At 42.3% G+C, this 25500-nt stretch overlaps 3 protein-coding genes across 9 annotated transcripts; 2 read left to right on the forward strand and 1 right to left on the reverse strand.

Annotated features, from left to right (window-relative positions):
• The first annotated feature begins 459 nt into the window (after positions 1-459).
• Positions 460-6139, forward strand: nfe2 (nuclear factor, erythroid 2). Of its 7 annotated transcripts, none has more exons than XM_082519585.1 (5): positions 460-601; positions 1162-1227; positions 2769-2847; positions 2967-3104; positions 4535-6139. In XM_082519585.1, exons 3-5 carry the CDS (start codon positions 2800-2802, stop codon positions 5813-5815), a joined length of 1467 nt encoding a protein of 488 aa, XP_082375711.1. In that variant the 5' UTR covers positions 460-601; positions 1162-1227; positions 2769-2799; the 3' UTR covers positions 5816-6139. The 7 variants fall into 7 exon arrangements, with proteins under 7 accessions (XP_082375711.1, XP_082375712.1, XP_082375715.1 ...); XM_082519586.1 differs by lacking the exon at positions 460-601 and adding an exon at positions 641-662; XM_082519589.1 differs by lacking the exon at positions 460-601 and having other exon boundaries at positions 968-1227; positions 4535-4740; positions 4822-6139.
• Positions 6140-6883: 744 nt separating this feature from the next.
• hnrnpa1b (heterogeneous nuclear ribonucleoprotein A1b) lies at positions 6884-9631 on the reverse strand. The gene is made up of 10 exons (XM_082519591.1): positions 9500-9631; positions 8858-8974; positions 8602-8748; positions 8313-8523; positions 8070-8222; positions 7942-7995; positions 7740-7856; positions 7522-7656; positions 7366-7433; positions 6884-7193 (listed from the first exon to the last, which is right to left on the reverse strand). Exons 1-9 carry the CDS (start codon positions 9512-9514, stop codon positions 7378-7380), a joined length of 1005 nt encoding a protein of 334 aa, XP_082375717.1. The 5' UTR covers positions 9515-9631; the 3' UTR covers positions 6884-7193; positions 7366-7377.
• Positions 9632-10175: 544 nt separating this feature from the next.
• cbx5 (chromobox homolog 5 (HP1 alpha homolog, Drosophila)) lies at positions 10176-13742 on the forward strand. The gene is made up of 5 exons (XM_082519592.1): positions 10176-10341; positions 10874-11050; positions 11403-11628; positions 11842-11942; positions 12519-13742. Exons 2-5 carry the CDS (start codon positions 10920-10922, stop codon positions 12658-12660), a joined length of 600 nt encoding a protein of 199 aa, XP_082375718.1. The 5' UTR covers positions 10176-10341; positions 10874-10919; the 3' UTR covers positions 12661-13742.
• The last annotated feature ends 11758 nt before the right edge of the window (positions 13743-25500 follow it).

A 25500-nucleotide genomic window follows, 5' to 3' on the forward strand; every position in this document is an offset into this window, starting at 1 on the left:
ACATATGCGTCTGACACAGAAGCTGAAATAACAGCTTCAAGTGATTTGGTGCCATCGATGAACGAGTGAATCTAACCATTGTGTTGTACACAATGTACGCGGCAAGGGGTCTGCAACAGAGGAAGAAAGATGCCAAATATTTAATATGGCCCAGATTGGTTCCAAAATCATCATTGTCACTGTGAGGCTGCCAGTGCTGTACACACACTACAACACAATAAATATGAATTACTCTACAACACAATAAATATGCATCTCTATCATCGGGAATTGTGTGAAAAGTTTTGCACAATGGGGCAGTTTCTCTATAACACACAGCCTTTGTGAATTCACTGTTCACAGTGCTGCAGATCAGGGCAATGAGGGGATTTTTTGTTAAGGATTGTAATGGTCACTTGCTATGTAAGACACGCTCCCCTCCATTCTCCCCCGGCTCCTCTCTCTCCCTTGGCGGTTGCTCTGCCAGATAGAGGAACAATGTAGTCTTTCTTACCTGTTGGAGGGTGTGCATTCCATCTCTGCTAAACTAAGTCTCAATCCTGCCTTCAAGCCCACCCCTGCTTTAACAGGGCCCTCACTGCAATGCCGGCTCTGACTCCAGGTGCTCCACATCACACTCCTCATACCTTTCCTTTGGGAGGATTTGAAAGGACATTGTTCTTGTACGGTTTGGCCGGGACAGAGATAATCATACGGCTAGTTTTTCTCTCACATTTAGTTGTTTAATCGGATCCTTTTATGTGTATTGTCATTACACAATTAGAATCAGAATTGCTTACATTGTTTAGATATATATTTGTAAACATCTACCTACTCCACTGTGGACTGACAGAATGATTGCCGTGTTATGTGCCAGACTGTTGGTTTGTGGTTTGTCATGTGGGCAAAAGGGAAATTTGGAGGTTGGGGTGCAAGTGTGCTATTAAGGATACAAGAGTGCAAAAAATTGTGGTGTGGGTGCTTTACAGGAAGATTGCGTTTGTCTGCACTGAGCCATCCCATTTATGCCGGTGGCTGTATGTGTAGCTGAACAGAAAGAGAGACTCACAGTTGAATAAGAGATAGAGCGGGAGGCCTCATGTGTTTTACTTCTTGTGATCTGTTAAAAGTGAGTAACACCGCGACAGCAGCACTCAGTACTTTTCTTGCCTGTAATTCCAGGATTCTTCTTCACATCTGATTTTTTTAAACTCATCACCAGCTGAAGTCGCAGAGAATGTTGCTCAGGTAAGTTCATTCATATCTTCCTTTTGTTGATTTTTTAGACTTTGCTTTTTTAAAGCTTTTTCAAAGCGACGTTTGGAGGCTGTAATTTTCCTACTTATATTTTTTGCGATTTATAAAAAGCCTAACATAAAAAAGTGCTATGAGTGTATTGCATTAATGGTAAAACTAACATTCATTGAAGCAATAAAGAATACATTTACAGTAAAATAAAGGTTTTTCTTTATTAGATTTTATGTTTTTGACATTTTAGATAATATTTTTGCTTTTCATTTAGTTCTTAATCTTGAATTTAAACTCCTTCTGTACATGAAGGAGCCTTAAGCAACTCACCACCAACAGAGGACTGGATAAAGCAGAATACGATACTTATAATTCCATGTTGCAGGACATTTACGCAATTGCAAACAGACTTACTCAGACTCTCCAAACATTTTTTTTTTTTGCATGTTAAATGCATGTGGTTTGATTTTGAAGGTCAGAAACATTATATTAGATGTTTCATTCAAATAAAAAAAGGAAAATGAAGAAAAGTCCAGCAGATGAAGAAAACTATGAGATTATATCACATTTGGACTATCTAAGTAAAATTATTTAATGCAGGGAATTGCAGATCCTTTGAAGGCTATATCTAAAAGAAATAAACTGTGATCTGCGGAACCTCAGACACAGCCTAACTTTTTTCATTTTAAATTATTTAATTTTAATTAGTAGTATAATTTCCTGACCACTTTCTATAAGGATGTGAGGATGACAAATGGATCTCATGTCATTCTTTAATTGATGAAAAAACTGCTGCTTGCTCAAAAATACTTATTTTTATTCATAAAAATGACCTTTCAACCGCATGGATGAAATAAGATGATTATCATAATTTTCACCCACAAAAAAAGCCTTAAGTCATCAACCACAATGGCAAGGAATATTCCCACTATAATTTCAGTATTTGTGTTTTAAACAGGGTCAGCACAGATACAGATTGTTATATAAAAAGTCTCAGTCAACAGATAGAGACTATAGTGGTCTAACAGAAGTGATGTCCCATTCAGAACCCTAACTGGGTTTTGAATGACTGAGCAAACAGCTATGAAACATAAAAAATGACCACAATGCTGTCTATCCTAATTAAAAGAGTTGAGAGAACCATTACTGGAAGCATGTTAGCCCTGCACCAACATTTCCAAAGCTGCCACCAGGCCCCCGTTACTCTTATAGAGCACGCTGTTTTCCCGCAGATTGTCTTATCAGCAGTAGGCATAGCTGCACCCTGAGACAGCTGATGGGAGGAGTCATCTCAACTGAACTGAACCTTTTATGTAGCCCAACAGAACCTTTACAACACCCCAACAGTCGTCTGTTTAGCACATACGTGTAATGTGCTAAAGACTCATCGGGAATTTGTGTTTGAAGGAGTGGTGTGACTAAACGGTTCGCCTGTACACACGAGTCAATGGAGTAAATGCGTTGTTTGTAATTTTTTCTGAATTTCCTTCTTTTTCAGTGTAATATTTCTTTCATGACATGCTCTTGTCTTTCTCTGCCAGGTTGAATTTTTGCAACAAAAGCGTCTCCTGAATGTGTTCCACAGCCAACTATGTTCTCCCTCTGAGGAGACCCTGTGAGGTAGGTCTGTCTACAAGGCATGAAAACACAAACCTCAACATGTAAAATAGATAGGTCCATATAAATATAATTTTTTTTAAATCCACAAAACAAATCAGAAATTCTTATTTTTCTAAAAGGTAGCAGCCACATCAGGCAAGTTGTGTGGGGGAGTGCCCATGCCAACTAATTTCCCTGGAGTGAGATCTCATGGAGCTCCTCAAGACACAGAGATGGATGTGGCTTGGCAGGAGCTGATGGCCATCACAGAGCTGCAGGTAACTATAGCACCAAATACACTGGGAGCACTGCAAAAAACAATGCTAAATTTTACTTTACCCATTGCGGATGTAGATTTCATCATCACAACTCTTTATGTTACATTATCATAGAGTTTCGGGTTTAATTTTAATAAATCAGTCACTGAATAAATAAATAAATGAGAACATGATATAACAGAAACTCTCACATTATTTTGCTTTGATTATCTTCTCTTATTAATTGGTTGTTTAAAGTGAAAAGAACCTGATGAGATATCTGAACTCAAGAAAAGACCAAAATAGCTGAACAGTCAGGTTCACTTATTTGTTAAGCTGTAGCTGATACAAGCTCAAGCTGTAACCTTTAACAGTATGGGCTATTAAGTGTCTACAAGCAGATAGCTACAAAGATGTCAGAGGAAGTCAAGCCCACAGCTGTGTTTAGGGATTTACAGTAGCTGTGAAAGGTAGAGCAATAAAAAAGAAAGTGAAAACTTTCCGCTAGAACGCCTCTTCTATTGAGTACAAAATTCCCGTATGACTCTGAAGAGGGTGCAAGCTTAGCTGTTGCAGGAGTGGTGGTGCAGCATTACACTTACAGTGTTTAAAAAAGGGCCTTGGCAGAGTCATCAGGAAGGAAGCATTACCTGCAACCTCATCACAATGTCTCAACTCAGTGTCTATAATGTACAGAGCAACATCTGGAAAAGCCAGAGTTGTTCTTAAAACAAGTGCTGTGGAAAGATGAATTCAAATTGAGCTCGTTGGCCACAGTCGCCAAAGGTATATTTGGAGAAAGTGCTGCTTCAATGAAAAAAATCCTCTGCCAGCTGTTTAGCTCTGAGGAAGGAAAATATATTTTGTTGAGGCTGTGTTGTAGTCAGTGGCATAGCAAGCAATATAAGGATCCCACTGCAACTCCGTGGGTTAAGAAAATAAATAATAACCCTCTCACTACAGGAACAAGTGTGCATCTTTTCTCATTGTAACACACGGACGTTATTCTCTGTGTCTAGTTGAAAGTAGGACTAATGTGATTCATAGATGACAGAATATCTTTGTTTGAACAAATTTCATGTGACACTTGTTGAAAAACTAATATACATCCAGGTGAGATGGGCAACAATGGTCTATTTGAGTGATGGCAGGATAGGAGGATTGTGAAAGGGGGCATGCTGTGTATTGCTAGTGGCCGCCTGTACTGCACAATAGCCGTTCTGTTTCCAGGTGGAACCTGATCACATCTTTAAGAGCCCTTCATATTCTATGGGTGGTAGGTTGAAGTGGGGGCAAACTTTCTTGTATAGCAAACCAGATAAACTTTAAAAAAACAGACAATGATTGTCTCATGGGGTCTTATTTAAATTTAATTGGTTTTAGTCATTTCACTGTTGTGAGTGTGACATATCTTTGAACCTGTCAGTCATGAGTGGGTGTTTGTCTTACAGGAGTTCGAAGTCCCTACTGAAAACCCCTATGAGACAACACAGTACCAAACCATGGAGCCCATGGCTTCTGTGGGAGAGTATGGGATGGCTCAGCCCCACTCGGAGCCCCCTGCTGCTTGTGAGCTGAGAACCGCTGAGGCTTACAATGGATTTTATTCCGAAGAGGTGCCTACCTGTCATCGTCTAGGCACCTCCACAGAAACAATGTATGGAAACTCTGAACCTCAGCTCAATCAGAGAATACTCCCGATCTCCTCTCACCCACAGCAATCTTTTGTGCCCCTTAGGGAGCAAACAAATATGTCAGGTGTCAATCAAGGGCACAGGAGAACCAATGCGTGTCTCACTCAGGGACTACGTGGGCACATGCAGTGGACTGTACATGGACAAAATGCACACACTCGCTCCGGTGATGACCTGGAGTCCGACTCTGGTCTGTCACTGGGTTCCAGTCCACCTTTGGCCTCTCCAGATAATCCTGTTGGTGGCGCACCAGGTTACCAAAGCGTAGACATAGGAATGGCATATAGTGATGGCGAACCAGACAGCATGACTGAGCACACAAGAAGATCCCACCTCCATTACTCAGCGGATTACCAGAATCATACTCACTCATATTTACACTCAGGTGCACATCCATCTTATTTTTCAGCCCAACCCATTTTATCTCAGCCACAGCCGAGTACTCCAACTCCTCGATCAATGAAACACCAGGGTTCAGCTGCAGCCTTGAGTGACCTATACAATGATTCTGCAATGTCCAGCAGAGGAAGCTCACACCTTAACATGTACATAAAACCCCAAGGAAGCATCTCTACCCCTCCCCTGAGCAGAGATGAGCGGCGGGCCTTAGCTTTGAAGATCCCCTTCCCCATGGATAAGATTATCAATCTACCTGTCGATGACTTCAATGAGCTCCTGACACAGTATACTCTGACAGATGCTCAACTGGCACTGGTCAGGGACATTAGACGAAGGGGGAAGAACAAGGTCGCAGCTCAGAACTGCAGGAAGAGGAAGCTCGAAAGCATAATTCACCTTGAAAGAGAACTGAATCAGCTCCAGGCCCAAAGGGAACACCTGGCACAAGAAAGGCTCGAGTTCCAGCGCAGCTTGGCATTCGTTAAATGTCGTCTTACAGATCTTTACACCCAAGTATTTTCTCATTTGCGAGATGAAGATGGACAACCATACTCGATAGATGAATATTCTTTACAGCAGACACCAGATGGTAAAATTTATCTGGTACCTCACACAATGCAGAAGAGAGAGCCATGCTGAAGAATTGGGTAGTTTCCTTACTCTGGAGAACATTCGACCCGATTGTACCGACGTTGACCGAGTCACACAGGAAGTTGTCATAAGAATGACGTTAAGCTTCACATAAATGTATTAATGGACACTGTTCATGTTCTTTTAATGAATGAAACCAGAGATTTGTTTTTATACAAACACTTTATTAAAAAAAAAAAAAAAGGTTAAAAAAAATAAAATCTGCACAGCAGCCTTCTTAAAATATTTTGAGCACCAGCATGAATTTTCAGCCAACCTGTGGGGAGAAGAGAAAACTACATTAATTCAAATGTATTATTAAAAAATAAAAAATAGATGTGTCTAGAAGTAGTAATGTTAGTACCTGGCAAAAACCATTGTCACAGAAATGAGGCCAGGTTTTGGGGTCCATGTCTCGTTACCTTACCTACCTACAAAATAGAAATACTGTAAGTAAAACAATACCCCAAAAATACAAAATATTTGCTCATTTCATAGCATGCAATATGTTTGGGCCTCAATGCACAATTGGAGGCCAAATTAAGTCAAATAGTAGAATGGTCATAAAACTTGATTAAATTATTACTGGGCTACATATCTCACTACCAGCTACATGACAAAATGCAAGATATACCATCAGTAGTTGAGAAGTCTGGTCTTACCTACAAACAGCACTTAAGCCTTTTGGTAGCTGCTGCCTGCTAGACTCAGGCCTCTGTTCTCACTCTCCCCTGCTTCAATGATCCTGGCGATGGTTTTGCTACTTCTCTCCCTCAGCTTGCTTCCATGGCTAGCCTCATAGACTTTGCATGTAAGCTAGCATTCTCCAGGTGATCTTTGCAGAAATCAGGGCAGAGCTTGTACCAAAGTGATGGGCTTTTTCTGATGATGGCATTTGCGCACCATTTCTTTGCCCGCCCTTTAACCAGTATTGCATATGCACTGACCTGAGCCAGCATGTAGGAGACACTGATATTGACTTTCCCCGGCCACCTTGTGATGTATATGGCTGAACCCATTTTCACCTAATAGTAAACCCTCCCTTTCCCAAAACCACTGAAAAGGCTAACGAGACTGTTAAAAAAACTGAAAGGTGTTTATTTCAGCTTGATTTGATGCAGTTACAAATAAAAACCAGACTTGAAGATCTACACAAAACCTCATTGGAATGCTTGCTTTCCATTAACACAATTGACGAAAAAAGAAAAACATAAGACAAAATGTTTAAATGAAGGCCCTCCATGATTTATCTACTGTACATCTCTTCTTGCAGCAGCTGTAACCTGCCACAACTCATAGGCTGAGCAGATTTAGGAGGTAAACCTGCAGTTGCCCTGTCACTTCGCTTGCTCTCCTCTCCTTGCTCTCCTCTCCTAAGTACTCAGTCCTGTTGAACAATACGGAACAACATTGTTAACTGTGCACTGACTTTGTGACCTGACATCCAGAGTGAATTTGTTTAAAGGTTATCTGCACTCAATGATTCCCTGCTCACCACAAGCTGTTGTTTTACATTAAAAAAAAAGAGAGACTCTTAAGGCATGCTCTCAAGCTCTTACCACTTTGTCATTTTAAAATCGTCCTGGACGTCCACCATAGCCGCTGTTGTTTGAGCCTCCGTATCCACCTGGAAGCAAAAAAAAACAAAAAACAAAGTCAAAACAAGAGGTCAGCATACATAAAAGCATCTACTTGTGAAGTCTGGGAACTCATACCAAAGTTCCTGCCGCCGCCGCCACCACCACCAAAGTTGCCCTTCATGGGGCCAAAGTTAGAGGCCTGGGGGTCGTAGTGGCCCATGTTGTTGTAGTTATTGCCGCCACCGCCGCCTCCACCACCACCACAATTGCCTGTGATTACAGAGTTTGTAGGATTGGTCAACCTCAAGCAAGTTACAATTCTAGTAAAAGGCAGTGTAATGGCATTATCTTACCATAACCATTGCTGTCATAACCGTTTCCTCCATATCCACCACCCTGGTTGTAGCCCTGATTGTAACCACGGTTACCTCCATTATAGCCACCAGGACCACCAGGTCCACCTCCATAGCCTAAAAATATAAGACAGCCTTAAAATACACTGTGGAATTTAAGAAATGCAAAGAAAATAGGAAGACACGACAAAACCATGCTCACCACCATCACCCCCGTTGCAATTGTAAGGACCATCTCCATATCGCCCCCTGCCACCTAAATAAGATAATCATATGGTTTGCTATCGCACAGTATAACAATCACTCCACTATCAACAAAATAAGCCGTACCTTGATTGAAGCCCCGGTCGTAATCATAGGGCCTGCCACCAGTGTTGCGACCTCCTCTCATTCCCATACCCATTCCTGCACTCTGCATTTCCTGCTTTGTGAGGGCCTTCCTCACCTCACAGTTGTGAGAGTTGATAGTGTGGTATTTCTGGACTGTGGAGAGAATTTTTTGTAAACAAGCTAGCCAACAATCAAAAGTCTGACAAAACAGTCTGGGGGAAAAAAGTCAACTTCTGCACTTACTGACAATCCGATCAACTGAATCGTGGTCGTCAAACGTAACAAAGGCAAAGCCCCTCTTCTTCCCAGTGTTGCGGTCAGTCATGATATCAATGACCTCTATTTTGCCAAACTGCTGGAAATAATCCCTCAGGTGTGACTCCTCTGTGTCTTCTTTGATGCCTCCAACAAAGATCTTTTTCACAGTTATGTGGGCTCCTGGTCGGTTTGAGTCCTGGAATCAAAGACATTTGTTATTGTTATGCGCCTTTTGAATGCAAGAACAATTGCACCTCATCCAGTTGTTACACACCTCCCTGGAAACAGCTCGTTTCGGTTCTACCACTCTTCCATCGACCTTATGGGGACGGGCTGACATGGCAGCATCAACTTCCTGCACTGATGAATATGTTACAAAGCCAAAACCCCTGGATCTCTTGCTGTTGGGGTCCCTCATGACCTGAAAGACAAATGCTTTTGGATTAGCCAGTAACCAACGTGCTCTACATTATTGCAAAACCATGACCACTGAAACATCATGACTACATCTTTAATGAAACCCGACTTACCACGCAGTCTGTAAGAGTCCCCCATTGCTCAAAATGAGCACGCAGGCTTTCGTCTGTCGTCTCGAAGCTCAAGCCTCCGATGAACAGCTTGCGGAGCTGCTCTGGCTCACGTGGGACCTATACAATAGACAAAGCAATGCAATAACATCTGATTAGCTTCTCCAATGTCGGCTTTAATGTAATACAACCATAACTTTAATGTGATAGTAGTATTAATTAATGCTGTTCACCGTCTACATACATCCTTCCCTGCTCCCCTTATTTATATTCAGGGCGTGTGGAGGAGGGACACACCGCCGCCATTAACGTTAGCAAAGCCGCTGAAAGACCAGCGAATAGGGCAAATATTTTAAGTACTTATTTGTCAGAGTAAGCCGTGATTTAAACGAGTGTTGCATTTAAGCGTGATTTCCCATCGTAAATGTTGATTCAAAGTCCTAAATTTCCACTGCAGCTCACCCGCAGGAACAAAAGGCCACGAGGCCTGGCTGCTATAAAATGGCGGCGTTTCAATACAGCTACGACCCAAACCGGAGACTGTACTACGAATCAAAAGCATGCCGCAACTTCATATTTCCTACCTTCTCTAACATAAAACAACGCATGCAATAACAGAGCAGTAGTCCCGAGCCCAGTACTCACACTCTCTCTCGACATGTTGCAGATTTAGCCTTGAAGACGTGTTGTGTAACTTGCGAAGAGCCGAGATCTGCGTCAGACGAGCGTAGCCTGCTATTCAACAGTACAATAAATAGCAACGGTACCGCCCCTGTCGCACGGCAATTGGGCAGCTATTCCCGCTGCAGTTTGTCGTCCGCAGTGATTCAATTTTGATTGGGCCATATAGAATCAATCATTACCAACATCCAATCACCTGGTGTACAATGACGACAATGAAAAAATGGATTACGGTTGTTGTATGTGAAAAGGAAAATTTGAAGAAGGTATCGAGTCTGTCGTGTATAACGGCTTTAAGTCAGTAAGCATACAGTGGGCACAGCTCGCTAAGTTATGTTCCTGGAAAACACAAGGAAGATGGTCAGTTTTTTAGATTAAACATCATACGAACCGTAAATGATTCCTTTTTTGATTTGTGGGCGGAAGCACAGCAGCCTTGTACAGCAATAGCCCTACCTCCCACATTAACATACACACCTTCTTATCAAAGAAAAATATTTTCTATACAGAGTGCACACGTATTAAGATAAAAAAAAAATCCAAATTGTTACAGAATAAACTTAAAAACACGATAGAAGCACATTCAACCACTTTATATGAAGATCATCAGCTGACTGAGGGGCGGGTCAGTTATTGTGCGCTTTAACGCGCGCTTTTTTGCGCACAGCACCTTTGTGTGTATGTGTATGTGTGTGTGTGTGTGTGTGTTGTGCTAGCTGCTAAAGTAGCTGAAAGGTTGGCCTCGCCGCTCCTCCACAAAGACAGGGTTTGACGGGTACAGATCGACGGTTGGGACCTCCAGAAGAGTAAGACACTATTTTTTGCAGTTTCATGCCGCTGTAGATATGGGCGCATGGTTTGATAGCATAGTAGTTTAGCTCGATTTAGCGGTTGCTTGCAGGCTACCTGCTGTAGCAAGTTTTCATTTGCTTTGCTGCTAGCGCCATTCAGCTAGTAGCCGTCGTCCTTGCTATTTGTACGTTTTTGTAGTAACAGTGACCGACTTTTCACCGATTTAGCGAGTAGATTGCGATCTGGATATTTAGCTGCACTGTTTAGTTGGTCTTTTTAACGTTGCATGTTGCAATTAAACAACTATAACGATATTAAGCCTCTCGTTGAAATATGATAACAATCTTGCTAGCTGTGGCTAATTAGCTAATGTTAAAGTGTTACCGATCTGTAATTTGTAGCTGCTTTGCGATTGGAGTGATGTGGCTGTGTAGCCATTATTCTTTTTAAAAATTGGTGCGGTTTTTTTTTATTAACTAGAGCTAGTGGGAGAGCGATCAAAACTCAAATATCTTTAACGCGAGCTTTTCCGTTCTTTCTAAACAGGGAAGTGTCACCTGCAACCGCGTTGTGTTAAGCACCAAACTTTACCATGGGCAAAAAGTCTCGCGGAGAAGAGTCTTCATCCTCTGATGAGGAAGAATATGTTGTGGAAAAAGTGCTGGACAGGAGGGTGGTGAAAGGAAGGGTTGAGTTCTTCCTAAAGTGGAAGGGATACTCGGAGTAAGTAATTAAATAAATGTACTAACAACGGTCATAGCTCCCATAGTCAAAAATCTTTTGAATCTCTATTAAAATTAAATGTTGTAAACAGTTGGTCACATTTTGGAGTAGGTAGGTTATTGGAGATTGCTATTCTAACACTCGGGTCCAAGATGCACCCAGTGCACAACAGAACAGCTCTCTTAGACACAGATGCTGTCATCTAAAGCACAGTAATGACCATGAAAGGAACATTAGATTATAGTGTTTTAAACATTGCAAGATATCAAATTTTTTAGCATATCTTGCAGTTTCCAATCCAAACTGGTGCATTAAGGCTGCACTGATTTTTCTGTTCTGTGCTCTTTCTCAGCAAGCACAACACATGGGAACCAGAGAAAAATTTGGATTGCCCTGAGCTTATTTCAGAATTCATGAAGACCTACAAGAAAAGCAGTGGCGGGACCTCCACACCCAGCAGTGGGGCCAGCAAATCAAACACGGCCGCCTCTGGACGCTCCAAAGATTCTAGCAGCTCAAAGAAGAGGAGCTCGGATGATGACGAGGAAGGTGGAAGTAAGCCCAAGAAGAAAAAAGAGGTAAGAACTATTTTTGGCTGCAGAAGCAGGATGTCTAGAACTTGAAATGTGCTGCATTTGGCTTCCTTTTTCACTTGACATTAAGTTAGCACAACACATTTATCTAAGGTGTGTGGAAACTGAGACTGTTTACATTTAAAGACAGCTGGTGTAAATTCAAGAGTTTAATACAAAATCCAGATTTCTAAAGTAATTTTGTTCGGGGTCTTTCAGGATGACATTCTAGTCGCACGCGGCTTTGAGAGAGGACTTGAGCCGGAGAAGATCATTGGAGCAACAGACTCGTGTGGAGACCTCATGTTTCTTATGAAGTGGTAGGTTCTGAAAGTCTTGATTTAATTTTGCCTTTAGTTTTTGTGTGAAATCGATCAATAAATGCACCTAGTGTTAGAAATCTTCTTATATGCACAACCATTCAGATGCAGGCAGTTCTTCTGCTGTATGCAGGCTGTACTGACATAATTCTTCTTACACTCTGATATTTCTATTTGTAAATTGCCTTTAGCAGCATTTATAGCTTAGCTGGCCTATGGTATGTAATTGCATATTATCTTGAGGGATAAGGGTAGTACACTGTTGTTCATCCTTGGTCAAGCCCCGTTTAAGGGTTAATGTCAGATAATAGTTGTAGTAGTTTAATTTATCACAGAAAGCTGTACAGTTCAAATTTCTTTTTCTTTTAATTTCTTGTAAGTTATTTTAAAAATCACTTGCAGCAGATGGAATTTAAATGCACTCCATGTAATTAATGTAATGTGTGAAATCTTATGCTACATTTTAACTAGTTGGACAAAATTTGCATGTTGCAAGTGTTTTGAAAACGGAGATATTATATCTTGGTTGTGCAAAGACACAAACCCAAGCGGTAATTTTAAACTTTCTCTTTCCAGGAAAGACTCTGATGAGGCTGATCTCGTGCTCGCAAAGGAGGCCAATCATAAGTGCCCACAGATTGTCATAGCCTTCTATGAGGAACGTCTCACCTGGCATGAAGACAGTGACAAGAAGGAGAAGGATGCAGTCAGTGCGTGAGTGTATCGCCTCAGGAGGAAACGGGACCTCTTCACTGCAGGGACAACCTTGAGTCGGACATTTTTCACATCCTAAACTCCCAACCTTCAATTTTTACCATGTCCAGCAATGACACACACAAATTTTGGACACTGTGTTATCTCCATCCAAGCCTCATTGGAGCACACGGGCCCAGACTACTAAAAAGGATCCATCATTCAGGAGGAGAAGCTGTAGTTGACATGGGTGATATGCTACTGGGGAGAGTTTATACTATTCTGTCTTTGTATTCTTTACTTTCTTCAAAAAAAAAAAAAAAATTTAACACATTGTTTTAGTGCTTACAGGATACGATTATGTTAGTGTTGAAAATCAGAGTTGGTAAAGGCTGTGTTAACCCAGAGTGTGTTCCATTGTGGGTTCACAACTTTTAATTTGCTATAAACGGTGTACCTCTTCTTTTTAAGAACCCAGCTGACACCACAAAGATGGAAACATTTTTTATTTTTTAAAGTCAGGAAGCCGCCGCCGCACTTTCCTGACTGCATAATCGCTTCCTTTTAAAAGGAAAAACTTCGATATCATAGGTTTCTCATTTGTCTTGCTGTAAAGCCTGCCAGGATGGATTTACTCAGTTTTTTCATAATGTAATTCATAATGTAGTGGTGGGTTGTTTTTTGTCTTGTGTGTGGGTGGGTTTTTTTTTTTTTAAATAACAAAGTTTTATTTTCACGTTCAAATATACCGGTCTATACAAATATACATTACCACATCAACAGCTAACCCAAAGGACAGTAAAACCAATTATGCACATTTTTTTTTTCCCTTTTAAATAAGCGTTTTTGTTTTGTTTGTTTGTTTTGGGGTTTTTGTGTGTTCAAGTCTGACAATCTTCTATGTATCCAAGTGAAATGAAGCCAGGGTTGTGCCTGTCATTAGGGTCTGCCACCTTGTGGCCAAAAGATGTAAACCTTGAATGTGTGACCAATCCCTATGACAACCCTGTGGTTTTAATAGTTGTTGTTAGTCATCTTTTGATTTTTATGTTAAATGGTTATTGACATTGCCATAATTTCAAACATTAAAGCAAGCTTTGAACTGAATTGGTCACATCCTGGGTTCTCTTGTGTTGACTCTATTTGTTCTTAGCTTAAGATTTCTTTTATTTTACTTACATTTTTTTTCTCTTTCTTTTCTGGGACCTGAAAAGCACCTCCAAGCTTTTATACACTAGATGGATGTCAGCTTTGCAGTTTGATCTGTTGTGCTCCAGCGTGGACTCTTGGGACCAAATGTTTCGTGTCTACCGAATAAAATCTGTTTTATTTTTGATTTAAATTTTTTTTTTATCAATGTTTTTAGCTTTAATTGGCATTGTGAATGAAGGCTGTGCACCTCTCCCCTTTTCATATGTACCATACACAAATTATGTCCCTTGATATTAACTTAGATGATCCTTCTGGTGTCGATTCCTTTAATAACAAGTATTCGGTTCCTGAATTATTATTTTTTATTTTCTTTTATTTTTTTGCCAGTGCAGAATTTTTAAAATGTAGACTATTTCTTGTGTGAATGAAATGTTGTGAGTATGTGTACAGTAGCACCCTTTAATAAACATTTTCAGTGTTAAAGTTGCTGTCGGTTTCATTTTAGACTGAATATTCCATTCACAAAGCATTTAAGTCAGAAAATAGTACTAGAAATTTCTTGAATATAATTCGTAAGAACTGTTATGGAGGCAAACTGTAACTTAATATCTGGAAGTTTCCTACCTGAGGGAAAATCACCATCTTGGCCGGATAACATATGATGGGTATCATTACATGGGCTTGTTTCTTTTCAAAGTGAAACGACTTTTTATCCGTTAAAGGTTTAAAGCGCAATGGGTGCTCTTCCCCAGCAGATGGTGCTGTTAATCAATAGCAATCCAAAAGTAAAGGTATTTTTATGCAAGTCATTCACAGTTCAAACTCTTAAAGTTGCTCACATGAACAAGTCATAAATGGGTGTTTATGGATTTTTATGCAGCTTTTTGAGGTCCAGGGATTCACAGTGTGTTTACCATTTCTGCTGAAGCCATCCATATCTCCCCAACTCATAGAGCTGATTAAAACATCTGTTAAATTAAATTAAGATACTTTATCTATATCTAAAGTGGCTCACGACACATAAAACAAAAATCCAATACAATTAGTCATTTTTGTTTTGGTGCTCATATTAATGTTCAAGAAAGACAGATGAAGGAATAGCACACAATAAAGGTTAGATAGAAACTTCAGTTATTATGGCTCATTCATGGTTGGTGCCTTAAACCCTTAGGCCACTGAAGCAATCCACTTCAATTTCATGATGCAGCCATAAAAACAAATATGCATCGCTGCAATATGTGGGTTTTTTTTCTTCTACTTGAAACTCAAAGAAAAACACAAGCAGGGAGTTGAAGCTATGCTAAAACCAGACTCTAAGCATGTGAGAACAAATTATAATTCCCTTTATCTGGCAACCATAACAAATTATGAAATAACTAAGTGCATTACAATACGAGTTGTTAATTTTTATTAAAAAAAAATATATGGTATATAATATAAGGTAAGAATAATGTCGCTCCTATACGGACCAGCTGCAAGATTAGTCATAAACCGCAGTGAAGGTGTAGTCTTGTTCTTCTCGCACCACCATCTTTTTCTTTCTTGCTGCCCTTTATAGCAACTCTTTTTTACATGCACACACACACACACACACACACACACACACACACACACACACACACACACACACACACTGTGCTGCTTGGCTACGTCTAAAGTGATGGAATTTTCCTTGCAAAAAGGCTTTTACACTCCAAATGGAATGCAAAGGTCACTAGTAAATATCCAGCCCCTGGGACCATTAAGCTGGGCAAAGAGAGGGAGCAGCAGGCTGTTTTATGGAGCCTGGAGCTGTCTGCTCACAAACCCAGGCCAGTATGGGTTTGGTTGGGAAAGACACTGTGCATTAACAAGAGGCTCTGGTGACTATGTGTGGCAAATGCAGTACAAAGTAAAGGCGGCGTAGAGGGTATTTGATCAGAAGGATGTAAGTGTAAAGCTCCATCAAAGCTTGAAATGCTTAAAAAGTGTTGGCTTTTCAGGACACAGATTTTTGACGCTGCAAAGAAGTACAACTTGACATTTGTAATATATAAAATTTATAAAACCCTTAACGCTGTTTTTTGCCATGGGAATCATATTCTGGTGTAAATGTATTTATTTATTCGCAGCAGCCTCTCTGCACTTCAAACATACTTCCCCCCGCTAGTAACTTCTAGTGCAAATGAGTTCCACAGGGTACTGTCCACAGCAGAGGTGGGCCGTCTTGCTGCACACTGCACAAAATGAGCGTCGGGGGAGCTACTGTGCAGCTGTGGTGAGGAAAGGGACTGCAGCAGTGGGGCCTCATCAGAGTTACAGCTTGCTCAGGGATGCCACAAACAAATAAACATGCGCTCGTGGAGATAACGTGAGCACAAAAAGAGGAAAGATTCACCTTCCTCTGTCAGTCTCAGCAAAACTACGAAAAATTGTGGGAAAAAAGAAAAAGCGTCGTGAGTCACAAGTATCACACAGGCCGGTGTAATTTGATGTGGCCTTTACTTGTGCTGTGATCATGTAGACACAGCTGCGCCTCCTTGATCCAATCAGATAAAAATGTCTGCGGCGACGACTGCATCGGCGTCGTCTCGAAGCGCACTGATCTGTGTGAAGGTGATTGCGGCGTGATGCTCTAATTTGGGTGCCCATCACACTTAATGCGCAGTAAAGCACCACAGACAAAGCTTCTTCCTTCTAAATGCCCCCCCACCCATTTGCTGCTCCACAGCTCTCACCACCAACCTACTGCTGGCTGTGTTTCCCCTTCACCGCCACCACCACCCCTTCACATCCCCTCCCCAACACTCCTCCCTTCATCTCCTCTCCCCACCAGGGGGAAAGAGTTATAGCTGCCATAAAAGGCAGGTAATGCATTGTTAACTAATTCTGTCTGCTCAGAGCTGATATATCCTCTGCTCTAAATCTCTGTTCCTCCAATAAAATGCAAATGCTAATGCTTGCCCTCCATGAGCTGATATCATTTTTAACAGGCCAGAGGTAAATGCTGGAGAAGGGTGGGGTAAGCCAGAGGTAGTCAGTGACATGGCAGGGCTTTGAGCTTTCAGGGTACACGGCTTGTTATAAAGGAGACCTGCTCCGCATACCTCCGACCAGCAAGTATGCTGCACATGTGGCCACAGGTACCACTGTAAGACCGCAGCGGTGTGGTGCAGTGCATCGAGAGGCCGCGTGCACGCGTCTAAGCAGCAGCAGCAGCTAAGCTTCTAATAGTTTAAAGCTAGTGTTGCATCTTTGTTATTTAGAAGCTTATCAGTCAGTACTCACTCACCGTCAAATAGAAAGAGGAGCCAATTTGCCTGTGGATGTAATGCATCATATTTCCATGTTAATAGTAGTGTCATACTTCGTGTAACCTTGGGCTTCTAAATATTGATCCACTTCTAGATTTTCAATTATCCTGTGCCGTTTTTCTGCCATCTGGTAAGGACCAGTGATTTGTGTTCCTTCATATCTGGAGGCTTGTCCTGTAATCAGACCATAAATTAATTTGCAGAGAAGAGAGAGAGAAAGAGAGAGCACAAAAGATTGAAGGCATTACGTGAGGCCTGGGTTGTTGGAGACAGAAAATCATAGGAAACCACAGCACAGTGTTTTATCCACTATAGAATAAGATTTTTTTTTTTTTTTTGGGGGGGGGGGGGGGTTCAGGCATGTGTCACTTTTTTTTCTCAGCTTTTTAAAAACCATGCTGCTGCTAATGATTGCTTGTAAGTCACTCCTTCAGTAAACTGCTAGAGATCATCCACTGACATAATTATGCCTAATTGCTCGCAGTGCAATAGCAAAATAATAAGGAAAAATTGAGAGCATTACTGTCAAAATGGATGTGAAACTTTGAAGTGAAATCTGCTGTGAACCCATCAGTGGATTGAAAATGACCCCCTCTGAAGGCAGGCAACAGTTACGTGCTTCGAACTGAGTTCTTATTTACAGCACAGCTTAAGTGGAGCTCCTAAAAAAAAAGAAAAAACTGTGCATTTTTACTGATTTTAAATTGGTAGTATAGGCTCTCCTGCAAGATTATCTCATTGTCCCCTGCTGCTAAATTACACATAGAGATTGTGGCTGTCGCTGCAGAGTGTTTGAGCAGTGCAACAGCAGCTCTCTTTGCCGTGCAGAAATTCACATTAGACAAGCCTAAGTTACTCGCTTGAAGCAATTAAGAGAAAAATTGCGTAACACAATGGGCTTCACTAGGGGTGCAAAGTGCTGAATCAGCAGGGTCTGAGTTTAAAACACTGTATGAAGACATAATCTTAAGCGGTTAAGGGTAATGTGACAGTAGGCTGTAGAATACTGCATTGCTGTACCTGCTCTACATGATACCTTGGGTGCTTTAAAGCAAGGCCACAGCTGCCGGCATGCTCTGATCATATCTTGCGGGGCTCCAGAGGCAAGGTCAGCCAACACAGAGCCCACCTGCTCCCCCATTCTCCATCACGGAGTCCCTCAGCCCTGGCCTCCCGGAGGGAACATGCCTGACTGCCGTGGTCGTACAGACAGCATGTGTCCCTGAATTTATGATGGCGACTTATTGGCGGCCTTTCACGTAAAAAGTCATCTTGAGTTTCCCAGTCTGGCTGTATGTGTGGTGAGCGTTAATCCATTAACATTCAGGGCAAACACGTACTGAGCCTGGCTTTCTGCCAGCTCAGAGCCCTGACAGTCTTTGACCCACCGCTGACCACAACATTCTCCCAGCCTTAGCCAGTCTTGACATAATACAGAGCCATAAACTATCTAATGTTACCATGTATATGAATGTGAAGCATTATATGCCTGAGGTAATAGAATGCAAGGCTTATAACCAAGTGAAAAGGGCCCAGCTGCAATAGGCTCATTTTCTTAGAGTAAGGAAAAAAATCACATTTGTCTACCGTAGAAGTTTACACATATTACAGTGAGCCAAATGATCATGAAGTTTCAGTCCTTTCTATTTCCATCAAGGATTAGAGTTCAGAGAGGCCATGAAATCCCCACAGTTTCCACAGTAGTATTTATTTCAGCAGGAGATGTGGAGGTTCATATTAACTGATCCACAAGGAACAGTTCTGGCAGAACTTAAAATGCTGCGAGGCTCAGGCGGGCCTTAGAATTGAGAGCTTTCAACAACACGGGCTGCTCTGCTGCTGGAGGTGGCTCCTGAACTGATTGTAATTTTAGTGGCTTATAAAGGCTCGATAAATACTTTATAAAGCTGCGTTCCATAACAAATCTAACATATAAAAGAAGGCATAGATGTTACGCCACACAGGATAAAGGGGCTCTTGACAGGTTCTTGAATAGGTTTTATAATTCAATATTACAACCACCATCCTTGTAAGGACCCTGTCATCTCCCAAGGCTCACAGAATATATAAGTTAAACACACATTCAAGTGCTCACGGTCCAGTCCATTACACTGATTAGCAGTAAACACATTTGTAATAAAACTAAGTGAAATAGAGGTGGACGGACTGCACACTGATTCATTGCAGAATCTTAGTGAAATATAATGTGTCCCGGATGTCGTACTTCTGAGGGCGCAGTGATACAGGGCTTTACTTGCGGGATCTGTAACGCGCACGGGACAATTTATCCTAACAGCTCATGTCTAAACATTGAGTCCTTCATCTCAACTGCTGGCCAGAAATAAACCCAGGCAGAGCAGCGTGACGGGGGTCCAGTCGATGTGAGAGATTCTAGAGTGCAGAGCAGACCAAACAGATGTCTCTCCACAGCATAGGCTGTTTGTTCTGTCTCCCTACTTTGTACTGTCTGTCCACCACTTTACCCCCCCCCCCCCCCCCCCCCCCCCCCCCACACACACACACAAATTCATTGTGCTTGTGTTGCCTGGTTTGAAATCTGTTTGCCATACACTGAGCTACACATTACATAAGTGTTATTGGAAGGTTTAATGGTCTATTTTAGTGCAGATGTTTTTTCTTTCTTTCTTTCTTTCTTTCTTTCTTTCTTTCTTTCTTTCTTTCTTTCTTTCTTTCTTTCTTTCTTTCTTTCTTTCTTTCTTTCTTTCAACCAGGCAGCAATCATTAATGGAAGAAGAGCAGGAAAAAAGAAAGAAGAAAGAGTGGATCATGTGTTCCCACTTTTTGACCTCTCCACTGCAGCATGTGCACACCTGGTTCAGTTTAGATTGCTGTTTCTGTGGAATAGCTGCCGGCTAGTGGTTTCATCTGGGGAGCGGAGGTCTAAAAGTCTACAATATGCTTGCTCAGAGGTTATTTTGTGAAATGTTCAGTTGTCATGTCTGACACGACCTGAGGTGTAGGTGCAAAATCAAAGGTGTGTCAGTGCTAAGCCACGAAACCAGTGGTTAAGCGTCAAAGCTGAACTCTGAAAAGAATGGCTTCACCTTAGGTAATCTTCTTTTAAAAATGGTTTTGTTTGGATTTTAACATTCCATGAAAAATAACTTTTGATAATATTTGTTAATAAGGCTGCATTACTTAAAAACAGCATCTTTAACGGCATGTTTTAGCCCCAACTATGTGAAAATCTATGTCAGATGTGTTGCCTTGATTATGGGAAGGGCAAATCACGGCCACCTCAGACTCTGAGCAACTCATCTGTTTCCTATTGGAGGAAGTGATCCTGGCAGGAAGGTAGAGGCAGTAGATGAAGGCAGGCTGGGATAGAAAGACAGTAAAAAGAGAGCAAAGGGGTAAACAGGAAATGACAGTGTGACCCACAGGGCCCACTTACTACCTTGCCAGAACCCCCTGGCCACAGCTAGCCTACTGGGCCAGTGATTTCCATCACCTGCTGCTTTTGGTTCCTCCACATAAATCCAGGTGCTCCTAAATAAAGCTCTCTTTCTCCAGGAGCCACGGGGAGCCAGAGAGGAGGCTGAAGGCTGGAGGGGCTGTACCACTGAAACAATGAAGCCCTGCCTCCCTGTGAGAACATGGCATGGAAAATACTGCTCCAAATAAGGCCAGGCAGAGAGAAGTAGGGAGCTGGGAATTTTTTTTTATCGGTCTCCTGCAAGTTAAAAGCTCCATTTCATTAAAGCTGTCTTCTAATTAAAAGAAGGGGGACCATTCAATACAAAGTTGCTACATTTTGTAATTTTTTATTTATTTATTTAAATACCTGCCCGATTATTAATATAAGCCTAGTCCAGTGGGAAGGAGAATCTCAGCACTTTCCAGCTCCTCACTGCCCCCTGGCAAGCTGAATGGACGCTGCAGCCACTGAACTGATAAACCTAGAAATCATTTCCGACTCCAGCCAGAGCTCTTTACAGTACCTTCAGCGCTCCCTGGTGATGGATTAATGCACTGTTGTTGTCATTTTATTGCCATTTTATTGCCCTGGTGCAATTTACCAGGCTTTATGCGCCTACGATGGCCGGAGAAGCAACGCGCAAGCGCAGGCGACCGACATTCCGAGACAAAAGGCCACCTCTCACCCGATATACGCGCATGCGCATTCTCCTCGCCATGGAACACACACGCGCGCGCGCGCGCGCACACACACACACACGCACAATAAAAATAATAAATAAATAAAACACAGTTCATTTGTACCTCACATGTGTGCATCACTATGTGAATCATTTGCAGCTTCACATTCACTGCTGCTGTGTCCTACTCTCACCAGCTGGGGGCAATGTCACTCAACAGCTTCGACGTGAAGTAACAGCACCCCTCCGTCAAACAATACTATGCATTAAAATATAATAAGAATAAATGTTTCTGTGATTCAGAGCGTCTCTGTGCTTTCCATTGGTGCAGATTTAAGCGTCACTGCAAAAAATGCAAACAAAGCCTCAGTTAAGCAGCTCAGTTTATATGAAGGAAATTTTGACGTTTCAAAACTCTGCAGTGATTTTTTTAAGCTGTTAACATTTTCATCGGCCACCATTGTGAAACACAACAAAACACTTTTCACGTGTTATTGCTTCCCAGCTTTTTAAAGTAAACACGCTCGCCCACAGACGCACCGCACAGCAGCTGCTGATCGTAGGTCCTTGTTCAAACATGTGGAGAGAGGCTTTGTGAAGTCTCCTGCCAAACTATTCAATTATCTCTCACGCCCTGGAAACCAGCCACAGCCAGGTCGCTTGGATGGGAGAGGCTCGTGATTTGCATTCTGTCTCGTCTGTTGTTATTATTGGTGTAATTACATTGTTGTTGTTCCACTTCTAGCAACGGTCTTAAATCAGCACTAGATAGATTTTAATAGCTACAAATTGTTACATTTGTCACCTGGTTTGTTGGTATTGTCACCTATTGTTTGATACAACAAACGGGTCGAGTGTAAATCAAAATTTTTAAGAGCTACTTTTGAAAAAAAAAACCCAGAGTTGCACGTTGTTTCAGAGTAAACATTATTATGCGACCATGGCAGGTAGCGGCCACCAGAGGGAGCACGGATGCTGTCAAATTTAGGGGGGGGCTACCTGACAAATAAGAGCATGAAACTGCAAGAAAAGTAAATGCATACTATTACTCCTTTAAATCACTGTCAGGTGTTATAAAAATATTTCAGACACTTCCATTTCCCCCCCTTCTGTGTCAATCTCTGCCGTGAAAATTTACTCATGTTGCATGTTTGGTGTAAGGTTGTGTCTATGCCTCTCACATTTACAGCGTGGAGCACAATCTACACAAGGACCTGTAACCTCAGAGTCTCGAACGCCTTGAGAGCTACTGATCCATCACCCTTAATGGAAGAGGATAAGTTTCAGCCAGTGAAAGAGAGATCAGACAAAGGCAGGACGATTTATGAGAGACGCAGAAGTGGAACTCCTGACTGTGGGCCTTGATCTGAGCTGGGGTGGCTAGGCTAGTTTAGGCTACGCCCTAGGCCAGGGTCACACACACACACACACACACACACACACACACACACACACACACACACACACACACACACACACACACACACACATTAGTAGAGATCAAGAGAGCTTTAGTCTCCATACCGCATCCCCAAATCCAAACCTTTCTCCTCGGCTTTTGAAGTTCTCTTGCCCCCTTCTTCTGGACTCACTTTTGCATGTCCGTCTTTCCCAGTGAATGTCGAGCTCTGGGTGGTGAAATATGGAGTGGAGACCTGTTACATGTTAGCTTAGGAGATAGCCAGGGTATAAATTATGTGGGAGTCTCTAGTCAGCTTTATTTATGAGAGGCCTGTCAGGTGTTTAGGTGTTGGAGTGAGATGTGCGGCTTAAATCGTTTACTCCACTGTAAATCAGGTCACACAGGCCACATCTTTTTGGACAGTGTATGTTTACGTGTGTGCGCCTGTGTTTGAGTCCTTGTTTTTAGCCAGAAGACCAGGCTGCGTGAGGCCCGGTTGTGATAATGTCAAGGCATAGGTGTTAATGTGTCGTTGTGAACGTGAGAGTGTGCGCATGTGTTTTTAAGTCTGTTTTGTCTGGAGGCCATCGGGGCTATGGTACAGATGGTATGAAGCACTTGCTATTGTTCAAGTTATTAGGCTGTCAGACTAACAAAGATACCTTTTATAGATCCCCTCAATACACACACCTGCTGTTGCCATTTTTAAATTGTGAGCAAATATGAAACCTATTCAACACGTTTCATGCTTCTTTTGTGATGTCCCCTGTTTGCTTTTATCCCAGACATATCATGTAGAGGTGGATAGACCATGTGAATGTAGCCCATCTGAGGACATCAGGTATCACTCAGCAGGTAGTTAGACCTGTCACCGGATGATGTATACAGGCTCTCAGACAGAAGAACTGCAGCAAACAGGTTGTATAGACAGTGTATTCATTACCATTATTCCCCCAAAAGGCGATGCATGGGCAATGCAAAGCGAGAGATTTGTGTACCCCTCTGGTTGAGCTATTGTCTGTCTCCTGAATCAGTCTCGTCTCAGCCCAACAATGGCGTTTGGGCTTGGCTGAAGGGTTTTGTTCATCCTAAGTGGGAAGAGATTCGCTTCTTAAAGTGAGACCAAAGGGGAAGGGAGTGTAGAAAGTAGAGTGGAGGGGAGATGAACTGAGTTAAGGTTGAAAGGGGTTAAGAACATGAGACAGGGAACTCTGGAGAGAGATCGAGAGGATAAAAAGAAGGGGTGGAGAGGAGTAGAATGAAGGAGAGGAAGAGGGACAGAGGATGATGTGCTGGAGGCAGGTACATCTGCATTCTCTCCAAACACAGCATAGGCCTGTCTTAGGTGTCTCTATCCCAGCAGTGCTCACTGGCAGATTTATGGCATCCCCTTGTGTGTGTGTGTTGTGTGTGTGTGTGTGTCTAGCATGTGTGTGTGTTTGTGTGTAGGAGAAAGAGAGATAGGCTGTGTGAGCAGAGGCGAAGGGCGGCAAGCAAAATTTCAGCAATGTTGCATTCCATCGATATCGCAGTCCCGGTTTCTGCCGTATTTCATCCTTCCTCTCTCCCTTTATCCTTCCCTTCTTTCCCTCTCCCTCTCTGTTTCATCACCCTGGTCTCCACTCACTGCTCTTGGACCCTTCCATAGCTCTGCTGGGTCCCAGGCATTATAGCCTTCTCAGGGGGAAGGGTGTAAATCTGTCTCCCTGTCTCTGGAGATTTCCTGGGGCTCAGCAGACTCAACAAAGCCGAGCCAGTGTGGAGGACTAAATGTTACACAAACACACACACACATACGCACAAACGCTCGCACTTCCATCTTTTCTCGTTGACATAAATGCATTCTGTATCCCCTTACCCTAACCTTAACCTAAATGTAATTCTATCCTAAATCCTATCACCTCAGACAACACTTTGAAGGTGTGTCGCACAGGCAGGACCAGCCTAAAATATCCACACAAAGGCCTCACTCCCACTATTTCAAACTCAGATTGGTCCTCACTGAGACATGCACATACACAAACGGGCAGAAAATGTGATATTTGCTCGGACAGGCTTGGCCTTGTTTGGAGGCTCCCTTGATAACAAACAGGCATGGCTCTTTCTTGTCTAGCTGAGCGCCTGGGAAATCAATGTTTGTGTTTGTGTGCATCCACAGCAGGCCCAACCCCCCCCCCCCCCCCCCCCCTTGCCCCCCGAAAAAAAAAAACCCATTTGTTTGCAGGCGCTGTCCAGACGAGCTTGTTGTCTCTGCATTTTGTTTTTCTCCCACCCCCCTTTAGTTCCCACTTCCCTCCCTGCTTTATTGCACTTGATTCTAAGCGCGTCCATTCCTGAGATGGCTCAGATAGCAGCTGAAGCTAAATTGCCCATCATAAAGCATCTGCAATAGCAATGGAGCTCTCGGGGAGGGACCACTGCAAAGGGGGTACGAGGCGGTTAGGGCTCACTATGAAAATACAAGGTCCTCTTTTTAATCTTTAAATGTGGAATATGAACTCTGTTTCAACATCCACAAATCATAAGGCCCTTCCTTAAACATTAAACGATTCTGTTGCATGATCGATTTCCTGAGTGCCTCCTAAATCAGTTTTATGCATATAATTTTCAGGAACATTTGGCCATTTGAGTGTGTGGGTTTTGGAGAAAAGTGACTGAAAATCAAAAGGAAAATGATCTAATGGTATTTCGGGACGCCAAAATGCTTCTGCATGATACTACTAATTACTCATACAAGACAAGCTAGTTAGAGTGAGATGCAGTGATTTATGGGAGAGCCATATATTTGGCTGTACTGTGTTCCTGTCAGATGGTTGACAGATAGATGACTGCTGAGCCGTAATTGGCCTTCCTGTTTGTATCTTTTCTCATGTAACAACAAAGGCACTTCCCGGCCTTGA

This window comes from Aulonocara stuartgranti, assembly GCF_965226115.1.
Source record: "Aulonocara stuartgranti genome assembly, chromosome: 20".
NCBI lineage: Eukaryota > Metazoa > Chordata > Actinopteri > Cichliformes > Cichlidae > Aulonocara > Aulonocara stuartgranti.

Bases quoted from the DNA above. Each gene is read 5' to 3' on its own strand.
- nfe2 (XM_082519585.1), top strand. From the start codon at position 2,800: ATGTGTTCCACAGCCAACTATGTTCTCCCTCTGAGGAGACCCTGTGAG. The intron at 2,848-2,966 runs GTAGGTCTGTCT...TTTTTCTAAAAG, and splicing joins CTCTGAGGAGACCCTGTGAG to GTAGCAGCCACATCAGGCAA. The intron at 3,105-4,534 runs GTAACTATAGCA...TTTGTCTTACAG, and splicing joins TGGCCATCACAGAGCTGCAG to GAGTTCGAAGTCCCTACTGA.
- hnrnpa1b (XM_082519591.1), bottom strand. The intron at 7,857-7,941 runs GTGAGCATGGTT...TTATATTTTTAG, and splicing joins TTGCAACGGGGGTGATGGTG to GCTATGGAGGTGGACCTGGT. The intron at 7,657-7,739 runs GTAAGATAATGC...CTGTAATCACAG, and splicing joins TTATGACAGCAATGGTTATG to GCAATTGTGGTGGTGGTGGA.
- cbx5 (XM_082519592.1), top strand. From the start codon at position 10,920: ATGGGCAAAAAGTCTCGCGGAGAAGAGTCTTCATCCTCTGATGAGGAA. The intron at 11,051-11,402 runs GTAAGTAATTAA...GCTCTTTCTCAG, and splicing joins AAGTGGAAGGGATACTCGGA to CAAGCACAACACATGGGAAC. The intron at 11,629-11,841 runs GTAAGAACTATT...GGGGTCTTTCAG, and splicing joins AGCCCAAGAAGAAAAAAGAG to GATGACATTCTAGTCGCACG.